Source organism: Kogia breviceps, chromosome 16 (genome assembly GCF_026419965.1).
Source record: "Kogia breviceps isolate mKogBre1 chromosome 16, mKogBre1 haplotype 1, whole genome shotgun sequence".
In the NCBI taxonomy this organism is placed as follows: domain Eukaryota; kingdom Metazoa; phylum Chordata; class Mammalia; order Artiodactyla; family Physeteridae; genus Kogia; species Kogia breviceps.
Genome location: NC_081325.1, coordinates 67,945,838 through 67,970,477, shown reverse-complemented (window position 1 = coordinate 67,970,477; position 24,640 = coordinate 67,945,838). Strand labels below are relative to the sequence as shown.

The 24,640-nt window shown below is 41.6% G+C and overlaps 2 protein-coding genes across 25 annotated transcripts in view; one reads left to right on the top strand and one right to left on the bottom strand.

Moving 5' to 3' along the window:
- DOCK9 (dedicator of cytokinesis 9) overlaps positions 1 to 24,640 on the top strand; it is a 276,764-nt gene that overhangs the window by 192,560 nt on the left and 59,564 nt on the right. For all 24 annotated transcript variants that reach the window (XM_067016588.1, XM_059041955.2, XM_059041954.2 and 21 more), the window contains exons 28-34: positions 11,954 to 12,100; positions 12,305 to 12,388; positions 13,140 to 13,251; positions 16,414 to 16,592; positions 16,834 to 16,947; positions 18,932 to 19,052; positions 23,720 to 23,853. In XM_067016588.1, coding sequence (XP_066872689.1) covers positions 11,954 to 12,100; positions 12,305 to 12,388; positions 13,140 to 13,251; positions 16,414 to 16,592; positions 16,834 to 16,947; positions 18,932 to 19,052; positions 23,720 to 23,853 — 891 coding nt within the window. The remainder of the gene's footprint in view (positions 1 to 11,953; positions 12,101 to 12,304; positions 12,389 to 13,139; positions 13,252 to 16,413; positions 16,593 to 16,833; positions 16,948 to 18,931; positions 19,053 to 23,719; positions 23,854 to 24,640) is intronic.
- On the bottom strand, positions 10,770 to 11,041 carry KRTAP3-1 (keratin associated protein 3-1; the record flags this gene model as incomplete). The annotated part of the gene is given in 2 exon segments (XM_059042330.1): positions 10,770 to 10,912; positions 10,915 to 11,041. Coding segments are annotated over 2 exon segments (270 nt in total), but the record flags the coding sequence as incomplete, so codon positions are not given.

Genomic DNA, 24,640 nt, shown 5'->3' with positions numbered 1-24,640 from the left:
GAAAGTCTGGTATGACCACACATCCTCTATGGCCAATTAGTGGGCTCTGAGACAACTCCATCTCCCCTGACGCCTCCTCCCCATGGTGCCTGGGTGTGTGTGACCCTCTGGGTCCCTGTGCTGTCCCCTGGTTCCCACTGGTCTCTGCCATTAGATGAACAGACTCTGGCCTGATGCCCGCGCTGGCTGGCTGAGGCTCAGTGTCGATAAATATTTATGGAATTCCAACGCAATAAACCCAGGTGGCTGTGCGCAGAATTGCTTCTGAGACTCTAGGAGTCCCGGAGTTGCTGTATGATGGGATTCGTACTCCGTCATAGCTGTACCGAAGCGGGGTGTTGGTGACTGGCCCGGAGCAGCAGGCGCTCATGCAGGGAGCAGTGGTCCTGGGGCCCAGCAGCCTCCTCAGCGCACGTGGGAAGGAGGGCGGAGCCCCAGGGAGGGAGGCTCAAGATCTAGGTCCCCTGGACAAGGGATCTGGATGGAGAGGAACCCTGGGGGAAGGCTGGTGGATTTTGTCAGATGCAAGGCTGGTGGTTCAGAACCTAAAGCTGTGCTTTTCTTCTAGCAGAGCTGGATCTGGAGCCTGAACAGGAGGTTTCCTTTCTTTTCTTTTTTCTTTTAAATCCAATTTTAGTGCACGGAGAGATGCCACATGGAGGTGGGCCCTGCCTTCCACAGAGTAGAGCACCATCTAAATCTTGCCAGCACAGTCTGCCAAGGGAAAAATCTAGCAGATTGTCTACTTGGCAGTGTGCAGCTAAACAGGCATGCACACACACACACACACACACACACACACACATCGTGTTATTTTGCCTTTCTGTTAAAAATGCCTATACAGGACAGGCTCTAGGCCTGTCGTCGTCTGCTGGGGCTGCCATCACAAGTACTATACACCGGGAGACTTAAACAACAGAAATGTATTTCCTTGTGATTCTGGAGGCTAGATGTCTTGAGATCAAGGTGTCTGTAGGGTTGGTTTCTCAGGAGGCCTCTCTCCTTGGCTTGTGGGTGGCCTTCTCTCTGTGTCCTCACATGGTCTTCCCTCTGTGTATGTCTGTGTCCTAATCACTTCTTAATCCTGCTGGATTAAGGCTTATCTTGATGACCTCATTTTAACTTAATTTCCTCTTTGAAGACCCTATCACTTACATTCTGAGATAGGGTTAGGACTTCAATATACAAATTTTGGGGGGAGGTTGGGAACAGGGACACAATTCAGTTCATAACTGAACTACTGGATTTTTCATCATTTTTGTCTTTAAATAAATGGGATCACTTCAGAGAGATTAGTAAACCTGATTATATTTTTTAAAATAACTGATGTGTTCAGAAAGTATTCATTGAGCCCTTATTATATGACAGGCTCAGAGGTTACACGGTTAAATGTAGTATGATTTGTGCCCTCATGGAGTTCACATGGGAAAGCATGCAGTTAGACCATGGGAGCCATGTTCAAGGGGGTAAGGAACACTTCTGAAACATTCCTGAGAAGTATATTTATTTATTTGTTTATTTTTGAATTTTATTTTATTTTTTTATATAGCAGGTTCTTTAGTTATCTATTTTATACATATTAGTGTATACATGTCAGTCCCAATCTCCCAGTTCATCCCACCACCACCACCTGCCCCCCAACATTGCCCCCTTGGTGTCCATGTTTGTTCTCTACATCTGTGTCTCTATTTCTGCCTTGAAAACCAGTTCATCTGTACCATTTTTCTAGATTCCACATATATGCGTTAATATACAATATTTGTTTTTCTCTTTCAAACTTAATTCACTCTGTATGACAGTATCTAGGTCCATCCACATCTCTATAAATGACCCAGTTTCGTTCCTTTTTATACCTGACTAATATTCCATTGTATATATATATATACCACATCTTCTTTATCCATTCCTTTGTCGATGGGCACTTAGGTTGCTTCCATGACCTGGCTATTGTAAAGAGTGCTGCAATGAACATTGGGGTGCATGTGTCTTTTTGAATTATGCCTTTCTCAGGGTATATGCCCAGTAGTGGGATTGCTCGGTCATATGGTAATTCTATTTTTAGTTTTTTAAGGAACCTCAATACTGTTCTCTATAGTGGCTGTATCAATTTACATTCCCACCAACAGTGCAAGAGTGTTCCCTTTTCTCCACACCCTCTCCAGCATTTATTATTTGTAGGTTTTCTGATGATGCTCATTCTAACCGGTGTGAGGTGATACCTCATTGTGGTTTTGATTTGCATTTCTCTAATAATTAGTGATTGTGAGCATCTTTTCATGTGCCTCTTGGACATCTGTATGTCTTCTTTGGAGAAATGTCCATTTAGGTCTTCTGCCCATTTTTGGATTGGGTTGTTTGTTTTTTTAATGTTGGGCTGCATGAGCTGTTTATACATTTTGAAGATTAATCCTTTGTCTGTTGATTCGTTTGCAAATATTTTCTCCCATTCTGAGGGTTGTCTTTTCATCTTATTTATAGTTTCCTTTGCTTTGCAAAAGCTTTTAAATTTCATTAGGTCCCATTTGTTTATTTTTCTTTTTGTTTTCATTACTCTAGGAGGTGGGTCAGAAAAGATCTTGTGATTTATGTCAAAGAGTGTTCTTCCTGTGTTTTCCTCTACGAGTTTTATAGTGTCAGGTCTTACATTCAGGTCTTTAATCCATTTTCAGTTTATTTTTGTGTATGGTGTTAGGGGGTGTTCTAATTTCATTCTTTTACATGTAGCTGTCCAGTTTTCCCAGCACCACTTATTGAAGAGACTGTCTTTTCTCCATTGTATATCCTTGCCTCCTTTTCATAGATTAGTTGACCACAGGTACATGGGTTTATCTCTGGGCTTTCTATCCTGTTCCATTGATCTATATTTCTCTTTTTGTGCCAGTACCATATTGTCTTGATTACTGTAGCTTTGTAGTATAGTCTGAAGTCTGGGAGTCTGATTCCTCCAGCTCTGTTTTTTTCCCTCAATATTGCTTTGGCTATTCGGGGTCTTTTGTGTCTCCATACAACTTTTAAGATTTTTTGTTCTAGTTCTGTAAAAAATGCCATTGGTAATTTGATAGGGATTGCATTGAATCTGTATATTGGTTTGGGCAATATTGATTCTTCCAATCCAAGAGCATGGTATATCTCTCCATCTGTTTGTGACATCTTTGATTTCTTTCATCAGTGCCTTTTAGTGTTCTGAGTACAGGTCTTTTACCTCCTTAGGTCGGTTTATTCCTAGGTATTTTATTCTTTTAGTTGCAATGGTGAATGGGATTGTTTTCTTAATTTCTCTATCTGATCTTTTGTTGTTAGTATATAGGAATGCAAGAGATTTCTGTGCATTAATTTTGTATCCTGCAACTTTACCAAATTCATTGATTAGCTCTAGTAGTTTTCTGGTGGCATTTTTAGGATTCTCTATGTATAGTATCATGTCATCTGCAAACAGTGACAGTTTTACTTCTTTTCCAATTTGAATTCCTTTTATTTCTTTTTCTTCTCTGATTGCCATGGCTAGGACTTCCAAAACTATGTTGAATAATAGTGGCGAGAATGAACATCCTTGTCTTATTGCTGATCTTAGAGGAAATGCATTTGGTTTTTCCCCATTGAAAGTGATGTTGGCTGTGGGTTTGTAGTATATGGCCTTTTAGGTAGGTTCTCTCCATGCCCACTTTCTGGAGAGTTTTTATCATAAATGGGTGTTGAATTTTGTCAAAAGCTTTTTCTGCATCTGTTGAGATGATCATATGGTTTTTATTCTTTAGTTTGTTAATATGGTGTATCACATTGATTGATTTGCGTATATTGAAGAATCCTTGCATCGCTGGGATAAATCCCACTTGATCATGGTGTATGATCCTTTTAATGTGTTGTTGGATTCTGTTTGGTGAGGATTTTTGCATCTATATTCATCAGCGATATTGGTCTGTAATTTTCTTTATTTGTAGTATCTCTGTCTGGTTTTGGTATTAGGGTGATGGTGGCCTTGTAGAATGAATTTGGGAGTGTTCCTTCCTCTGCAGTTTTTTGGAAGAGTTTGAGAGGATAGGGTTTAGCTCCTCTCTAAATGTTTGATAGAATTCACCTGTCAAGCCATCTGGTCCTAGACTTTTGTTTGTTGGAAGATTTTTAATCACAGTTTCAATTTCATTACTTGTGATTGGTCTGTTCATATTTTCTGTTTCTTCCTGGTTCAGTCTTGGAAGCTTATACATTTTTAAGAATTTGTCCATTTTCTCCAGGTTGTCCATTTTATTGGCATATAGTTGCTTATAGTAATCTCTCATGATCCTTTGTATTTCTGCAGTGTCAGTTGTTACTTCTCCTTTTTCATTTCTAATTCTGTTGATTTGAGTCTTTTCCCTTTTTTTCTTGATGAGTCTGGCTAATGGTTTATCAATTTTATTTATCTTCTCAAAGAACCAGCTTTTAGTTTTATTGATGTCTGCTATGGTTTCCTTCATTTCTTTCTCATTTATTTCTGCTTTGGTCTTTATGGTTTCTTTCCTTCTACTTTGGGTTTTGTTTGTTCTTCTTTCTCTAGTTCCTTTAGGTGTAAGGTTAGATTGTTTATTTGAGATTTTTCTTGTTTCTTGAGGCAGGATTGTATTGCTATGAACTTCCCTCTTACAACTGCTTTTGCTGCATCCCATAGGTTTTGAATCATCATGTTTTCATTGTCATTTGTCTCTAGGTATTTTTTGATTTCCTCTTTGATTTCCTCAGTGATCTCTTGGTTATTTAGTAACGTATTGTTTAGCCTCCAAGTGTTTGTGTTTTTTATGTTTTTTCACCTGTAATTGATTTCTAATCTCATAGTGTTGTGGCCAGAAAGGATGCTTGATATGATTTTAATTCTCTTAAATTAACTGAGGCTTGATTTGTGACCCAAGATGTGATCTATCCTGGAGAATGTTCTGTGTGCACTTGAGAAGAAAGTGCAATCTGCTGTTTTTGGATGGAATGCCCTATAAATATCAATTAAAATCTATCTGGTCTATTGTGTCATTTAAAGCTTGTGTATTCTTTATTAATTTTCTGTCCAGATGATCTGTCCAGTGGTGTAAGTGAGGTGTTAAAGTCCCCCACTCTTACTGTGTTACTGTCGATTTCCTCTTTTATAGCTGTTAGCATTTGCCTTATGTATTGAGTGCGCCTATGTTGGGTGCATATATATTTATAATTATTATATCTTCTTCTTGGATTGATCCTTCAATCCTTAGGTAGTGTCCTTCCTTGTCTCTTATAACATTCTTTATTTTAAAGACTATTTTGTCTGATAGAAGAATTGCTACTCCAGCTTTCTTTTGATTTCCATTTGCATAGAATATCTTTTTCCATCCCCTCACTTTCAGTCTGTATGTATCCCTAGGTCTGAAGTGAGTCTCTTGGTAGACAGCATATATACGGGCCTTGTTTTTGTATCTATTCAGTCAGTCTTTGTCCTTTGGTTGGAGCATTTAATCCATTTACATTTAAGGTAATTATCAATATGTTCCTATTACCATTTTCTTAATTGTTTTGGGTTTGTTTTTGTAGGTCTTTTCCTTCTCTTGTGTTTCCTGCCTAGAGAAGTTCCTTTAGCATTTGTTGTAAAGCTGGTTTAGTGGTGCTGAATTCTCTTAGCTTTTGCTTGTCTATAAAGCTTTTGATTTCTCTGTCAAATCTGAATTAGATCCTTGCTGGGTAAAGTAATCTTGGTTGTAGGTCCTTCCTTTTCATTGCTTTAAATATATCGTGCCACTCCCTTCTGGCTTGTAGAGTTTCTGCTGAGAAATCAGCTGTTAACCTTATGGGAGTTCACTTGTGTGTTATTTGTTGTTTTTCCCTTGCTGCTTTTTTTTTTTTTTTTTTTTTTTGCGTTATGTGGGTGTCTCACTGTTGTGGCCTCTCCCGTTGTGGAGCACAGGCTCTGGATGCTCAGGCTCAGTGGCCATGGCTCACGGGCCTAACCGCTCCACGCATGTGGGATCTTCCCAGATTGGGGCACAAACCCGTGTCCCCTGCATCGGCAAGCGGACTCTCAACCACTGTGCCACCAGGGAAGCCCTCCCTTGCTGCTTTTAATAATTTTTCTTTGTCTTTAATTCTTGTCAGTTTGATTACTGTGTGTCTCAGCATGTTTCTCCTTGGGTTTATCCTGACGGGGACTCTCTGCGCTTCCTGGACTTGGGTGGCCTTTTCCTTTCCCATGTTAGGCAAGTTTTCGACTATAATCTCTTCAGATATTTTCTCAGGTCCTTTCTCTCTCTCTTCTCCTTCTGGGACCCCTGTAATGCAAATGTTGTTGAGTTTAATGTTGTCCCAGAGGTATCTTAGGCTGGCTTCATTTCTTTTCATTCTTTTTTATTTATTCTGTTGCATGGCAGTGAATTCCACCCTTCTGTCTTCCAGGTCACTTATGTGTTCTTCTGCCTCAGTTATTCTGCTACTGATTCCTTCTAGTGTATTTTTCATTTCAGTTATTGTATTGTTCATCTCTGTTTATTTGTTTTTTAATTCTTCTAGGTGTTTGTCCTTTAGTTCTCCAAGTCTTTGTTAAACATTTCTTGGATCTTCTCGACCTTTGCCTCCATTCTTTTTCTGAGGTCCTGGATCATCTTCACTATCATTATTCTGAGTTCTTTTTCTGGAAAGTTGCCTATCTCTACCTCATTTAGTTGTTTTTCTGGGGTTTTATCTTGTTTCTTCATCTGGGACATAGTCCTCTGCCTTTTCATTTTGTTTATCTTTCTGTGAATGTGGTTTTCGTTCCACAGGCTGCAGGATTGTAGTTCTTCTTGCTTCTGCTGTCTGCCCTCTTGTGGATGCGGCTATCTAAGAGGTTTGTGCAAGCTTCCTAATGGGAGGGACTGGTCGAGAAGTATATTTAAAATCAACTATCAGTGTTATCTATCTGAGAACTGTGTTAAAAAATTAACAAAGGAATTTAATTGTGTGTGTTCTTTTCTCAAGATGGCAAATTAAACCATAGAACTTTAGGGTCAGTAGGGACCAGAAAGCCAACTTCTTGTCCAACTCCTCACTTATTTCACAGAGGTAGAGACGGAAGTCTGTACCCATGAAGTGACCTGCCTAGGGTCACACAATTGAGCAGAGCCAAGAATCATGCTAGAGGCAGGATCAGCCGATCTCAAGTGTTTTGCCATTCCCAGCCTGTAACCCCATTCTCCAATGCTGCGAGGAAATAGTTTGTGCTGGAACTTTACACAAAGCACTCAGATGCTGCCATGCACAACCTTTTCAGTAAGTTAATTATATCTTGGGCTCAAAACAACATTCAGGCAGTTTTTAGAGGTAGTTTATTTTAAAATTATCCGGTTTGGAAAGAAACACAGGCATCCAAAAGGAGAAAGCTTAATCGCAACATAATTTACTATAAAAAGAGATTCAAAACACCTGCTCCCCACTTTGGGGAGTTTGACATTTTTCACTTTTAGAGGGTCTCTCCTGTGACTTCTGCTTCCATGTCACCCAAGATAGCATCCTTCCCTTAAATCATGCCACCCTTCCCCTAAACCACACCTTGATCTAGGAACTTCTCTCACAGTTTTTGAAGCGTGCATTAACTTTGCCTCATATCTTAGGAGTAATGAGTTTTTATGTTTGAATTATTTATTTTAATGTTTGTCTTATATTTACATCTTAAGAATTGCATGTCCTAGTCCCCGATCCCTGTGTTCTGGATTTAGGGAACAAGTTCATATTCACCATTTCTGTACCACTCGTGATTTCCAGAGTCATGATCAAATCCCCTCAGAGTTCTTCTGTTTTTAGGCTGAAGATTGTCAGTATAATCCAATGTGTTTATAATCCTGACCTTGACTTTCTTCCTCATTGGTGAGTCTGTCTTAAAGTGCCATGAACAGGTACACAACTGTCTTGTAGGGGCACCTGGACCATGGATTCATGTAAGAGCCAGATGTTGCTTTCAGTGTTGCTGAAAGCGCCCTGCCCAAGGATATCTGCCGTGGATCAGCATTTGGGGGCATAGTGTGTCTTGAACTGAGGCCTTCATTTTCCAGTCCCGGTGCTGGCAGGGTTGTTCCATCTGATGCCCATATATGGGGAGGGATAAATCTGCACGCTGTTATACTGAAGATGGAGGCAGCCATGTATATATGTCCACCTTCCCGTCTGTGGCCAAGCAAACTACACTTTGCTACACTTGTGTAGGAGAGCTGTGAATCGGAGCCTCTCTCTGAACTAGCATCTAAAGTAATCAATTTCTTTACTAGCGCAGATGGACCTGCAAAGTTTGGATTGATTACATATGACTGTGCCAGACTTGAGTGTTTTATAGGTGAGGTCCTTAGAATTTGTAATAAGTAGTTTTAGAGAAAGATACAGAACAGGCCTCATTGGGGCTTACTGAGGAGTTCCCAACCCCCAACCCCACTCTGCCCCTAAGGTCAGCATATTTTAGGTGTGTTTTTTCTGTCATTTATTTTTAGCAACTGTAATTTCAGCAGACTCATTTTGAGTTTCCTTCCCTCCCACACCGAATCTAGCAAGTTGTTAGCATTCCACAGGTGCTCCTCGGGGAAGCTGGAAACCTGGCAGAGGACAGAATGAATATCTACCTTTAAGTGTCAGTTGTTTAGCTTTCAACCATTTTCTGTCTTAATTGAGCAAAGAAAGAGCTTTCATTTGAAGAGTGAACAAAAGGATGGTATGGTTCATGTTCTAAGTGTACTGCCTGGACTTCCCCTAAACCGTATGTGTGAACTCTATACATACATGATGGCAGAACAGTAATAGCCATACTTCCATCCGTGAGTGTGTGTTTCAAGTAGCGTTTGTTCTGTGCAGAGCATTGAGGAGAAATGCAGGTAGAGTGGAGGGTGCGTCCTCAACCTTGAAGCTCACAGAATCCTTGGAGAAGGAGAACATGCAGTCAGAGGAGAGTGCAGGAAGGTGTACAAGCTCCAACATGGTAGGAGATTCATGTGGAGCTGGAGCTGGAACTTTACCTGGGCCTAGAAGGATTATTTTGGGGAGCTTCATGGCCAAGCAGCAGACAATTTGGTAGAGACCATAGAAAGGCAGGTAGTGACAAGATGAAAGAGAGTGTAAATGTTAGCAGAGTGATTGGGAAACTTTTGTACCAATGAGTCTCCCTTCCTCCTGGAGTTTAAATAGTCTGTGGAACAGATTAATGCACCTGTCATTGTTTATATATATATATTAGCTCTCCAACTGCACTAATATAAAATGACATTTTGTGGTGATGCTGATTAAATCTAGCATCGGGAGGGAAGAGGTGGGCTTGAGGATGAGGACACAGACCATTATGGATGAATAAGAGAGGATATTAAGACAGAACCAATAATTTGACCCAGCAATTGTACTTCTAAAATATTTACCAAAGAGAAATGAAAACAGATATCCACACAAAGACCTGTATGCAAATGTGCATAGCAGCTTTATTCATAGTAGCCAAAAACTGGAAATGTCCATTAACTGGTGAATGATAGACAGGTTGTGGTAACTCCATACAGTGAAATACTACTTAGTAATAAAAAGGAACAAAGTATTGATTTGATTTCCATCCAGTCACATGGATGGATCTCGAAATCATTATGTTATGTAAAGGAGGTCACTGCGGTCACATATACACGTTACACTATACACTGTATGAGTTCATTTATATGACATTCTAGAGAAAGGAAAACTACAGGGACAAAAAACACAGCAGTGGTTTCCAGGGGCCAGCATGGGGGAGGGGATTCAAAGGGACAGGGGGAAGTTTTTTGGGTGATAGAAATGGACTGTATCTTGGCTGTGTTGGTGGTTACACAGCTGTATTCACTTGTCCAGATGAACCCAACTGTGTACCTTAAAAGGGTGAATTTTAGTGTATGTAAATTAAACCTCAATAAATCTGACTTAGAACATAGTAAAGTCAGATTGAATGGGGGATAAAAGGCCACCTGGATATTAAATGTGAGCGTACAGTGGAATGGAGCTTTCGAAAGAGAGAATCGGGGCATGGTTTACCAGGGAAGGTGGAGGTGATCAGTTTTCTTGGGAGATCTTATGCTTTAGGGCTATGGGTTCAGCTGCTGTGACAGAGATCTAAAGTAATATTGACAAACAAGAAAAAAAGTTTACTTCTTCTCACTCAAAGTCCAGGGTAGTATGGGGGTTCCGTTCCACAAAGTTACGGAGGCGCAGACTCCTTCCATTTCCTTCCTTTGTCTACCTGGAGGGCTGCTCGTCCTCCTGATCTGAATGGGTCACCACCACGTCCACGTGGAGCCAGCACGAAGGGGAGGGCATGCCTTTTCCCTGTAAGGATATGGCACCAGCAGGGTGCAGAGAGAAATAAACACAGAAAGGTTAGAGAGAAGACTGATTTTTGCAAATGAAAACGAGGACACAGGAGAAGGAAAGAACTTGTAGGACAAAAGAGAGAAGAAGTGATGTAGGGATTCCAGTGAGAGGGAGTAACCTGAGACTGCTGGAAATGTCATTGGCAAATTTCTTGTCTACCCCATTGCTTCTCTGTTGTTACTGTTGTTTGCTAAGCCAGGAAAATGAAGTTTATTAACTAGTAGTCTTATTGATTGTAACACTGCACAGTGAAATGGCCTGTAGAAGAGAGGTCTCTACACCCAAGAGAGTAGAAGAACACAGTAAGGAGCAAAGCATTGAACACGTGAAGGCTTTTGGATGTCCTTGTGCAGTGGGCAGCGATTTGGGCGGCAGTGGATGCGGCACCCAGATGATGTAGGACATGGTATAGCCGTTCGCTGGCGTCTGTAGAGACATGGCTGTCAGCAGCAGGGCTCACAGGGCCCTTCGCTTCAAGGCTGAGTGTGGGTCATCAGGGAGATCCCACTCAGGCCAGGGGTCAGGTGGCAGGAGCTGAGCAGCCAGCAGGAGGGCATGAAGGTATCGGGCTGACAGCAGGGTGGGGGCATGGGGCGCAGCAGGAGGGTTGGAGGAGGCGGATCAGGTGTGGGCAGGTGCTGGGCAGGCAGACTGAGCACCGGCAGCGCCTGTTGGAGGCATAGACGGTGGTGGCCCGGCCACTGCGGATGCTGCAGCATTACCAAGGGGAGATCGGCTGCAGGACAGGGTCAGGAGGTAGGTTTCGTTTGGCTGAGAAGTCTCCTGCTGTCTTAGTGTCCTCTCCTGAGCCAGTGCTTATATACTCACTCCCCTAGGTATCAGCTCATTAGCCTAGATCATGTTCTTCCATCTCAGTTTATAATAATCTCCATAAAATCATCTCATTATCTCAGTCTTTATTACCCTTCGATGTGTGTCTTACCTCATTGCTTTGTTGCCAAATTAAGACTCTTTGACAATAGCTGTTTGTCACTGCAGGGAGAGCTTCATCTCACCATTAAAAAAAATTTATTATAGAAATTTTTAAAAATAAAGGGAATAGTTTAATGAATCTCGTGTGCCTCTCACCCACCCAGCTTCAACAGTTATCAACACTCTGCCATTCTTGCTTTAGGTATCCTCCCTCATACTTCTTTCTTTTTTTTTGCGGTGCACGGGCCTCCCACTGTTGTGGCCTCTCCCGTTGCGGAGCACAGGCTCCAGACGTGCAGGCTCAGCGGCCACGGCTCACGGGCCCAGCCGCTCCGCGGCACGTGGGATCCTCCCTGACCGGGGCACGAACCCATGTCCCCTGCATCGGCAGGCGGATTCTCAACCACTGCGCCACCAGGGAAGCCCTACACATTTTTATAAATACCTCCACAGTGGTCTTTATCGTACTGAAGTCTAACATCTCAGACCTGATCCACAGCATTTATTTGAAGTAGTAGAATACTTATACAGTACTTCGAGAGAAGAAAGAATAATTTATCTTATCTAATTTCAGATAAATAAGATGAGAGCCCTGGGTTTTTGAAATGAACTCAGGGATGAGTTTGTATTTTTCCCCCCTCAAAGGTTGCAACTTAAAAAATAATAAATGTTTTTTGCTCTAAATCCTTTTTAGTTATTGCGAAACCAGAGATTTCCTGCATCCTGTCATCATGCAGTGGAAACTGTTGTGAATATGCTGATGCCACACATCACTCAGAAGTTTCGAGATAACCCAGAGGCATCTAAGAATGCGAACCATAGCCTGGCTGTGTTTATCAAGGTGGGGGCCTCCGGGGGAGAGGGTGTCCGCCAAGTGCCTAATGTGCTTTTTCTAGCAGAGTGACTCGTACATATAGATGCTCAGTGAACATTGATGCCAGGTTTTTATGCCAAAGGATAAATTTATTCACAATAAATGCAAACTTGAAGCCAACTTTCAGAAAAAGCCTAAATACTTAACCTTTGTGGCTTGTTTCCTCCACAGAGATGTTTCACCTTCATGGATAGGGGCTTTGTCTTTAAGCAGATCAACAACTACATCAGCTGCTTTGCTCCTGGAGATCCTAAGGTAGCCTGTGCGCGTGCGTGCGCGCACTTGTATGTGTGTGTTTGTGTGTGTGTGTGTGTGTGTGTGTGTGTGTGTGTTACATACTGTTCTTTTTATCTCTCTGAATGACATCTGGATACCTACCTGTTTCTCTTGGTTCACATCAGAATTTTCTTTCAGTCCCAGAGGCACTATTCATTCTTCTCTCTTGGAGATACTAACTAGTACTAACTAGTACTTGCATTAATGTGTGAGATATTAGGGACACAGTAATTCCACATGAAACATAAATACCTTTGATTTTTCTCATAAATACCTTAAATGACTTCTCAGCTGCAAAACTAAAAGTATGTGTTGCAAATCATAGTTTATTTAACAAGGTAACAGAAGTAACCATGTAGACTTTCTCTGCTAGAATTATCTGTCTCTTCCCTTGCGTGTCTATTTTAAAGCTCTGCCTTACTCATTTTTTTATTGCACTGAATCTGTGTCTATAATTATAAGCTGCCTGAAATCCTTTATTGAAGTAAGAGGAGCATAAATCATAAATGCCCTAAAAGTCAGCGGAGGACATTGTTTAATGAAATGTGTTCCCAATTTTCAAGCAAATACCTGCAGACATTCTGAAATCTGTAAAATAGCCTAGAGCGTGCAGCTCTAAGACAGGAAAGAGGCTAAAGACGAGTGTGTGATTCCTAATAGGTTTTTCAGGAGGCTGTATAAAGTATCCACTGAGGTATTTAACTTATGACTAACCATTTTTTTCCTGCAGACCCTCTTTGAATACAAATTTGAATTTCTCCGTGTGGTATGCAATCATGAACATTATATTCCATTGAATTTACCAATGCCATTTGGAAAAGGCAGGATTCAAAGATATCAAGGTAATCGATCTTTAAATACATTAATCGTAGTCTTTTCAGAAAGAGAGCCACGCATTTTTAATAAGAAAAGAATTAGTTCACACATGACATTCAAAGTATCTGATATTTTTCATTGATGAATTGATTTTTTTTCTTGTTACATTTCCATTAAAAAAATTGATAAAATGCTATTTAGGAACTTAGTTTTTTTAAGCAAATTTATCAGACTATAGATCATGCCAGTGTGACTCTTTTTCATTGAAAAATTCCATTGCTTAAACAATAGTAATCCATTTTATTTACTGTAGTTTATTTTTATTTGTTTCACTTTTCTTTTTTCTTATGAATTAGCTTTTCTTTCACCAGCTGTGGAGTCAAATGACACTCCTGTAGGTAGGTGTGGGGTGTGATGCTTGCTTTCTTGCATCTTCCTCCTTTAAAAGAAAAAGAATGCAAGTGATTGCTGAAATGCTTACATATGCTGTTCATGTAGGCATTTGCCATATACTTGGATCAGTTTTAAAATTGATGATAAACCAGTGAATTTGTTCTCACTGTAGCTAAGACATTGCCACAGCATCCCCAGGAGGCTCTGGTTTTTTGCTCCTGGGGTCACTAGGTCCTCTAGGACGTTTCTTTAAGAAGTAAAGCAAACGAACAAAAAGCTCTGCTTCATTTCAAAAATGTATTATTCCACCATTTTCATAGTCCTTGTTTATAGCAGTAGCAGTAACCTATGTCACAAGCAACATGGCTTTTCACATGCTTTTTGTGTTTGCATGCTGAGTCTTTATTAACTGTTGTGTATCCTTTTTGAATTTGAAGAGAATTAAGCTCATAGAGATTTCTTTGTCTTCACTGAGTAAGTCAAATGAATCAAATTAGTCTCTTAGGTCTGTCAAGTAATATCTAGCACCTTGTATGTGCTCAAGATTATTTATAGTTAAAGGAGAGAAAAAGTGGAAGGATGCCACCAAACTATTAATGACACCTAAATCAACTGACTCTGAAATTCAGAGAGAAACTCACAAAGGAATTCATTCAGAGACATAAATACCTTGCCTTTAAAGAGCAAGAAGGGGGACTGTGGCCTGAATTTGGCCGTCATGCATCCAGCAAATATTTGCTCAGCACCAACTATACCTAGCCTTGGGATAGAGTTGCGGACAACAGGATGAAATCCCCTGCTGTCTTACCTGTGTGAAATATGTAGAACATGAGAGAGTGATAAGTGCTAAGGAGAGAGAAGTAAAGCAAGGGAAGGGGAGAGGAAATGGGCTGGCATTGAGATCGGGTGGCCAGGCAAAGCCTCCCTGAGAAGGCAACTTTGGGGTGATAATTGAAGAAGGTGAGGGGTTGAGCTCCTGGGCTATTCAGCATCCCCCGTCCAACCCCAGCCCGCCTGCCTGTCCCACCCCGCACTGTTCCCCACATGCCAGGCACACCTGCTGGTCCCAGCTCCTCACGCATGGCAGGCCCTCCCTGCACTTGTCAGCCTCACGCAGCACCTCCCTGGGGACCCTCATCTTCCTCCTGGCCGGTCACTCAGCACCTCCCATGTGGGCCCAGCCAGGTCTCCCCCTCGCCTCTCCCAGCGCCCCACCGGGAGTGAATTGCTCCCTACCCTGCACCCCAGACCCTCCTTCACCCCACCTTCAGTTCCTAGCCCACCTGTCCTTGGAGACCGTGACTGTCTTTTCCTCTTAGCTCTCAGGGTGTCGAGGGGTAGCTCTTTCTGCCTCGCGGTTGGGCAGTGAACGTGTGCTAATGTCCATCTTCCCCACTGGCCCAGTTGTCTATCCTGTAGAACCAAGTGAGGAGTGAGGAGGAGACCCTTCAGGTACCCCACAGACTCGCACAAGCTCTTAGTAGACTGTCGGGGTATTTGGCAGCTAGAAGGGCTCCTCTAGGCAGGTGGTGTGGGTCAGCTACAGATAATTTCCATAACTGCACTGATAGGAATAAAGTTGCGGTCTTTTTTTTTAGCATCCTCCTTCCTCTTACCCTTCTCACCTGCTCCTCCACTCTCCTCTCTGCACATGCACACATACACACACACATGTGTACAATTAAACCCGTAAATAGTTTTCCTTCTAAGGGGATCATGTGAATTCAAGCTGTGAATTGTCTTTTCAGTAAACTGGACTTAAAAATCATAAACAGTGGACATGAGTATTCTGGAAAGATGAACACTCTTTCCCTTCCTTCTGGTGAAGAGTTCATAGGGCTTGGGTCAGACTTTGAATAGGTTTAGAAGCAACTAACGTGGCATTAAAGTTAAAGGAGAGGCCTATAGATTTTCCTCTAACAATGGATTCAGTGTGAGAATTTAAATCCGAGCCACAGCTTTCTGGATAGGTGTATTTCAGCTTTAGAGTGTGATGTTTAGCTGCTTTTATTTACCCTCCCTCAGTAGGTTTCACGTTTTCTTATCTCTTCCAGAAGAGCTTCAGTCTTGTCACTTAGCTTGCTGATGACTTACTAGTTTGATTTGGTGCTTTGTCCATTTTAGTTCTAATTTATATTAGTTTTCTATTGGCTTTTTGAGGTAAAGAAGTTTTAAGAGTATATTTTAGAAAATTCTAAGTCAAATAAGATCTTCAGTGATAGCAAAATAATAGGTAATATGGTAACTTGTTCATTTTAAACACATTGGGTTTTGTTTTGTTTTTTTAAACACATTGGGTTTTAATGAGTGTATATGGGCATTAATGACCAGGAAATAGATAAATGAACTCATGTAGTGAAGAACATTTTAATAGACCACCTATATTTATTCTTTAATTACATGTCTGTTATGTGCAAATTACTCCCCTATAATGTTGTCAGTTACTACAATTTTATTTTAAAATTTCATATCAATAACAAAATTACATTTGTAATATAACATGCTGTTCTATATTCTAAAAATTGGTACTAAAACTATTGACTAACTTAATAATTATGTAGGATGTAATACCTTTTAAAATAAAAATCCAGTGCATTTATTTGTATTTAAATTTTGTTTTCACTTTGGAGTGCAGAGCAGTATTTTAGGTTATCAGCCCTTTCCCCTTGGAAGCCAGAGGTGACCACCTGACGACACACAGGGGAGGCTAAAAGCAAAGGATGGGCTTTGGTTTTAATTTTATTCAAAGAGTGTTACATCCTTTCTAACTAAAGTGGTTTCTATCCTCATTTCAGATCTCCAGCTTGACTACGCATTAACGGACGAGTTCTGCAGAAACCACTTCTTGGTGGGGCTGTTACTGAGGGAGGTGGGGACTGCCCTCCAGGAGTTCAGGGAGGTCCGGCTGATTGCCATCGGTGTGCTTAAGAACCTGCTGATAAAGCATTCTTTTGATGACAGATATGCTTCCAGGGTGAGTGTTCCCTAATGGAAGGAAATATGATTGATAAATGTCCTTCATTTTGAGTAATATAAAGAAATAAGCAATTAGAAAATTAGTGGTAACAGCACTAAGACGTTCTCTGCTTGTACAATAAAATCTAACAGCAATCTTTATAGGAAGGATCCGAATACAGGAGATGGCCAAGTGCTAGCTCAGTCCATCATTAAATTCTGAGTCTGTGATAAACTTACGCTTTGTGCCTTTGTTTCAGAGCCATCAAGCAAGGATAGCCACTCTCTACCTGCCTCTGTTCGGTCTGCTGATTGAGAATGTCCAGCGGATCAATGTGAGAGATGTGTCTCCATTCCCCGTGAACCCTGGCAGTGTACGTAAGCACATTCACATAGACACAGCCTGTATTTGCTTCCTGTGGCTGCCCTAACAAAATACCACAAACTGGGTGGTCAAAAACAACAGATATTCTCTCACAGTCAGAAAGCCAGAAGTCCAAAATCAAGATGTCAGCTGGGTTGGTTCCTTCTTGAGGCTCTGGGTGAAGAGTTGGTTCTACGCCTTTCTCCTAGCTTCTGGTGGTTGCCCGAAATCCTTGCTTTTTTTTAGCTTATAGCTGTATCACTCCAGTCTCTGCCTCTGTCTTCACATGGTGTTCTCCCTGGTGTGTGTCTGTGTCTCTGATGTCCTGTCCTGTCCTTATAAGGATACCAGGGCTTGTATTTAGGGCCCACCCTAATCCAGGATGACATCCTCTTATCTTACATCTTAATTACATCTGCAAAGACCCTCTTTCCAAATAAGGTCACATTCTGAGGTTCAGGGTGGATATGCAATTGGAGGGACACTATTCAACTATACATGTCTCCTCTTTTATTGCCCCTAAAACCATAATAATCTACAGTAGTCTCAGTAAGTTGCATTTCTGGCTAAGATGGGGTCAATCAGTAAACCTTCAACTCTTGTTAAAAATCACTATAAAAAGCCATGCTTTCCTGATGGCTTGTTTTCTTGTAAGATTTCAGGATCTTCTTTGTGTATCCAACAAAAAGTTATAGAGGAAGGAGTTTATTTTGTTTTTTTTAAAAAAGCATAGTTCTAACCTCCGTGCTATAAGAGCTCAGTGCTAGCCCCGGTTCTGATGTAACATACTACACAGTCTTGGAAAAGCCACCTCTTGGGGCTGAAGTTTCTCTGTGTCTGTAAAATTAGAAAGATAATCAGACTAGATGTCAGGGGGCCAGAGTGAATGACCCCACCTCCCCAAACTCACCACCTTCATTTATTTTAGCTTTATGCAGTCATATAAAGATATACTGGAAATTAAGTTGACTGAAGGATGATGCCAGAAATGATCTCAAAGTGTTTTGGTTGGAGACAATCTGCCATTCATTTGGATAGGTGTTAGCAGTTCAGCAGTGCCCTTTTCCTGTTTATTCTGGACCCGTGAACCGGCTCCATTGTTCATCTTGTCACTTTCTCATTTCGGCATACACCGAGGGAGCTCCCTTGTGTGTATTTCTGTCCCTTTTCCCCCCAACAGTGGTGCTTTGTCCTGTTTTCTGTACATCTCCTACATGATGGTGCATTGAGATGAACCATATTTATAGAATAGTCTTTGTAGTTCCAAAGAGTGTGAATGTTCACTGTCCTTACATGGAATGTACCACACTAATCTCACCCTCTACAACGTTGTATTTCACATGTGTATTCTCTAAATTTGTCTGCTTTTCTAATTGGAATAAGTAATTCAGGGTGTAATGCTACCTATCTGTATGTACTGCTTCAGTCCTGAGAAAAATGAACAGCTTTTTCTTTGGCTTTCATGAAAGTAAAATCCCTTTTATGACATAACTTCATAATGAACATAATTTCTCCACTGATTGAGAATTCACACGAAGCACCCACCTTGCAGAGATTTTCACTGCTGCTACTGTGAGGTCACTGTTGCTCATTTGGGAAGATTTCTGATGTGAGAGAAAAAAAAACGTTGCAGTTAGAAAGAGCACTTGAGGCGTCTTCTGAAGGAAGAAACATACTGAAATAATCTACAGGAATGTTGGGCATCAGAGCTCTGGAAAGGGAAGGGTGCTAGACCTCCTGGGGAAGTACAGGACTTCATGGCCAAGGTTTCTCTGCCCGCCCCAGACCTGAAGTGCCCCATGCCCACCTCTCCTGCTCCTTCTCTGACCCACACACCCCACCTCCACCCCCCGCTGTCCTCCTCCCACTCAGGCACGTTTAACATGCCGGGCTGCTCTGTCCTGTTCTTATATTCGCCCTCACACTTCCAAGGACTGTTGGTGAGTCCTTTAAAGTCATCTTCAATTGTTTCTTGTCTCTCTCCTCCTTGACAGACTGTGAAGGAGGAGTCCCTTACTTTGCCAGCCATGAACCCGATAGTGACACCGCAGAAGTCTGGGAGCACGCTGGATGCCAGTCTGCACAAGGACCTCTTTGGCGCCATCTCTGGCATTGGTAATGCTCAGGCTCTGACCTGCTTCTCTGCAGTCTAATTCGGAAAGCATGCTTAATCCAGTCATTTGTTAGCTTTCAAATCAGAACTTTGAAGTCTTGAGTTTCTACTTCAAGTATTCTTTTCCTGATTTTGCTCCTCAGCTATGAAACCCCTTAACTCTACACTGAAATAAAGATCTCAGATTTCAGGAATAACACATGTAGTACACTTACCCACATATTTGTCCTGTTTGCTTTTTGTTTAATGCGTGTTAATTTTTCATTTTAAATCTTCAAACTGGATTGTTTATGCTTTTAGGAAAAGAATATCTTTGCAAGTGTGTGTGTGGTGGGTAGGCTTTATTTGTAGTGTTAACAATTTAGATGAGATGTGACAGACTATTTGCTGATGGAGATACTGGTTTATGGCTAGAATGCAGTCCTGAAATCAGTTTTCTAAAATCTTCTTTCCTACGGTATTTTTTCTATCTGAAATAATGTTAGAGCAGCCCCCATCGGGAGGAAAACAGGTGGCATAAATCAAGATTCAAATTGAGTAGTTTTTCCATAAGAAAATGCCTGAGAAATGTATTTATTAATACTCTGATTGATTGAGCACATGTGCCAGCTCCTTCATAAAGATAATGGTACAAAAAATATATATATCTTCACGGACACTCACAGGCTTATGCTGTCTTTATTTCTTCCTCTCTTTTACACCACAGTTTGAATAAATGAAGCATCCTGCTGTGGCTAATGCTTAGAGCCCCCAATAATGGAACTAACTCATAGGGCAGAATAAAGGGCAGTCCTTTTACCTAATTAATCTGCAGGACTGTGGTTCATTCTGAGTTTATGTCCTTAGCTTTTGTGTTGTTCTGGTTGCTAACGTGGTATTTCATGTAGGTGATGAAACTGGCCAGACTGTAAAATTGGAAACCGCATGCCAATGCTCAGATTTATCCCGTAATGCCCATACCAGTCTTTAATCTTACTTCTGTTTCTGTGTATTTTTCATAGTCATACTTACCTCAGTTGGCGTTGTAAAGATGAAATGAGTTAATTCGTACAAATTGCAGAGCCTGGCACGTGGTATTTCCATTGCCTTTCTCATGGGGCCCTCGCTCTGTCTCCGTTGCCTCACTCTGTCCACAAGCCCAGCCGCTCTCCGGGAGTGGGGAAGGGGTCTTTTCAGGGGCTTTGTCTGCAGTGGTTCACAGCACTGTTTTTAAAGTCAGACAGATGTGGCTTTGGATCCAGACTCCACCATTTACAATTGCCATGGGCAGGGTGTCTCTCCTCTTTACCCTGTGTCCACATCTCAAAAATAGAGTCGTGGTGAGGGATAAATTGCTAGTTGAATGTGTGCCATGCTTGGTAAGGTAAACAGTTGTTATTATTTGACTGCCATTATAACAAGCACAGCTCTTGAGTGTTATTCATGCTTTGTGATAGACTCTTAGTAGCCTAAATCTTAACTCTCTGTCCTCTCTGACCAGTATTCTGTAGTATTCAAGACTTTGTGGAAATGATAAAACTAGAATGAGGTGATGTTTTGACTCTGACTTGATTCTCCAATTCCACATTCACCTTGTTAGGGTTTGAGATGCCTGGAGAACATAGAGATGAGCCGAGGGGGGATCTTTAGCACAACTTCAATGACATAAGTGGCCTTTGATTGCTCTGTGTTCATGGTGAAGTTACAAAAAGTACTCAAGGCTAATTTTGTCCCGTTTCATTCTTTCTTGAATTTCAAGATCTGTATCCACTTTTCATGGGAATTCACCACAACAGACTTAATTTATACTCAGGCTTTTATCTGTGTTGCCCCCATCTTTAAACACTTTAATCCTTGTTTCCTTTTAGGAATGCCTTGCAGGAAAGCCCCCACCTTTGAACTGGGCTTACTAGTTGTTTTCTGGTAGCTTTAGCAATTCTTCTTTTATTCATCAAGGAATTTCCATTTAGTTTTAGTCCCAGTGCTTATCCTTCAAGAGCTGACTTTCTCCTTACGTCTCTTAAGGAAATTCTGTTTCCACATTTACTGAGAATGTACCCTCAGCAGTTTTTTTTAAGGTCTTTGGAACATGGTGCATGAAAATTTCTGAAACCGATTCATTGCCTGGATAAAAACTACTCTAAGATTACATTCATTTTAGGGGCTTCCCTGGTGGCACAGTGGTTGGGAGTCCGCCTGCCAATGCAGGGGACACGGGTTTGAGCCCTGGTCTGGGAAGATCCCACATGCCGCAGAGCAACTAAGCCCGTGTGCCACAACTACTGAGCCTGTGCTCTAGAGCCTTGAGCCACAATGCTGAGCCCATGTGCTGCAGCTACTAAGGCCCACGCTCCTGGAGCCCATGCTCCGCAGCAGGAGAGGCCACCACAGTGAGAGGCCTGCGCACCTTGGCAAGGAGCGGCCCCTGCTCGCCACAGCTGGAGGGGGCTCGCGCACAGCAGCGAAGACCCAACACGGCCAAAAATAAATAAATAAATTTTTTTAAAAAAGATTACATTCTCAAGGCATGCATTCTTAGGCTCTGGGTTCCTTTACCTACCTGCTCAGTGTATTGCATTTTGCTGTTTGTACAAAGGGGAGAGAGTTGAACTAAATTTCTTTTTAAAAGTTATGCACCAGGATATTACATACACACACACACACACACACACACACACATACACAAGGAGCATAGTTCTACTAAGCATGTTGATTTTGATTTATTGCATTTACATCTGTTTGCCTTAGATTAGGACTCTTGGTCTGGAACTGAGCCTAAAACTTTGAGAATTTAATGTCTAATATTACTTTACCGAGAGCCTTTTTCTCCTGAGTTCTGTGTTCTACACTAAGTATGAAGTCTGGTTATATTAGGAAGACGATAATTATAATTTGGTCACAGTGCATGTTTCTTTTCTCTCTGAGGATAGAAAAAGGCCTCTGGCTTTTTCATAGTGATTTTACCTGCACCCTGTGGCAGTCAATCACACAGTTCCTATTTTGGGTAGGCGCAGCCCCTGGCCAATGGTTTACGTGTTCCTGCATTCCTGCCTGCACTTACATTTTTAGGTTCCCTTGCCCTTCTTTTCTTTTTTATTTTGTGGTACGTGGGCCTCTCACTGTTGTGGCCTCTCCCGTTGCGGAGCACAGGCTCCGGACGCGCAGGCTCAGCGGCCATGGCTCACGGGCCCAGCCGCTCCGCGGCATGTGAGATCTTCCCGGAGCGGGACACGAACCCGTGTCCCCTGCATCGGCAGGCGGATTCTCAACCACTGCACCACCAGGGAAGCCCTTGCCCTTCTTTTCTTGATATACTTAATACACCGAATTGGTTTCAGAGATGGTGGTGGATAAACCTGAGTGTTAGGGACAGGGAGGGGATTAACTTAGAGGTGTATCAGTCCACGGCAGCTAATTTGCAGGCTGAAACCCAAAAAGGGCCTGCCTGTTCTGAGGTGCCAAGTAAAGGCATCTCAGGTGAAGGCAGCTTGGGGATGGGAGGCTGTGCTTACAGCTTGCTGCAGCGTGGCGCCCAAAGTCTTTTGCAGTGTGCACTGCCAGCCCAGCCTCGCAGCCGGAGGCGTGCCTCTTGGTTCAAACCAGAATGTGCAAGTCTAAGAGTCATTTTTAATTATGTGATTTATTTAAATCTTATCTAAGCAGGAAGTTGATCTATTACTTTTAAAAATTCCACAGTATTGAGGTAGGGACTGACTTCTCCCTTAAAATGCTATTTTATTCAACAGATGTCACAAATTTTATTTCCAAGTTAGATTTCCTTTCTGCTTGTAACTGTTTACTGCAGAGATTCCCAAACATTCTCAATTCACAGCACCCTTATTAATCAAAGTAATTTTTCATGGAGTCCCCAGGCCAAAAGAAACACCTAATGGTTCTGTTTTTTAGGTACTTAGGGCCAAATAATAAGTACTTATAACCTAACAACGTAGTAGGCATTTGAAAACTATATACATACATAAAGAAAAACATTTTTACTTTTACTAACCACGATTCTTACTAATGGGTTGTGTGTGCCTGTTGGGTGCTACACGGCTTCTCAAATTTGGAATCAGATCGCTCACCAACATTCTCATTTCCTGTTCCACACTGATTTTCACCCAGTACTTGCTTTCATCATAGCGACCACCAAATACCCCGCTTCACAGAGATAGGGCATCATGGAAAGGAATGTAGCACAGTCGGAGGTTGAAACTACAGTTTCCGGCAGATGTCAAGTATCACTGTGTTTTCCTTGAAATTTTAAAATTTCCCATGACACCCCTCAGAGTTTTCTGGGGTACCTCAGCCCACCGTTTGAGTACTGAGGGTTTATTGCATGGCTTAGTTTTTTTTTGTTTGATAGTTGTAGGTGGATTTATCTTTTTAATTTTTTGAAGTCTTTATTCTACCCCAGTCTGAACCAGCATGTTCACCTTTAGTCTGAGCAATCCAAGGTGGTTTCTCGTAAGTGAATTGATAGTTACGTCTGAATGTTTCAGATTAACAGTTATTTGTATCTCAATCTAAATGTCCTGGTTCTTTAAAGGAGAGGTAATTGAATGAAACTCTTGAGCCAGCTTTCTCACAGGAAAAATAAGTACCATAAAAGCAGTTTCCCTTAAAGTACAATACTTATTTTTATTTTGCTCTCTCTCACCAAATCTTTGGTCTTGGCTTGATTTCTGTTTAGCTTCTCCATATACAAACTCAACTCCAAACATCAGTAGTGTGAGAAATGCTGATTCAAGAGGATCCCTCATAAGCACAGATTCCGGGAACAGCCTTCCAGAAAGGAATAGTGAGAAGAGCAATTCCCTGGATAAGGTAATTTCTTTTAATGTAACTTAAGTGTTTCTTATAACTAATGGATTTAGCCCAAAGTAAACATGCTTCATGTTCTGGTGTTCAGTAAGTATGACCTTTTTTTTTTTTTTCCTTAAACAACTCAGTTAACCTGGGGTAGATGATCTCAGAGTATGATCTAAGGATGGGGCCCATTCCCTGAAACCCCCCGATTCCTGTTCTAGGATTTCAGCAGGGCAGTGTTGACAGTGGAGCACTTTGAGCCAGTGGTTCTGGCAGTTTGAACAGGTTGGGAAATCAACATGCCACTCGCTTAGAACCCCCACGGTCTGTGTGCCAGAGAATACCAATTGTAACCCAGTTATCCATGCACATGGGCGTTGGATACAAAGCTGGCTCCAGCAAAGATTAATCAGTCATATAGATGATGCAGGGATAAGGCTTTGTTTGAAATCACTCTGTTCATACTGTGCCCCCAACACAACACATCCTTCTCATATTTAACTGTTTTTTTCTTGAAATACCTAAGTTTGGAATTTTGTGCAAATGGATAAAGCTTGGATTTAAACCTGGAACCATGATAGATGAGTCTCACCTCGGCCACTGTTTTCCTAAGTTATTTCAAGTTATAGGCAAGTTATGTATAGGTTAAGTTATAGGTTTATGTACCAATAAACAAGTGATTCTCTTAGGGATGTATTCCTAGTTCTCAGAAACGTGGAAACCGCCCTTCCTCGGGGTCAGGTTCGTAACCTTACCGCGGTTGTGTGGCCGACCTCGCGGTGAGGATCCTCAGCTGCCGTTCTGT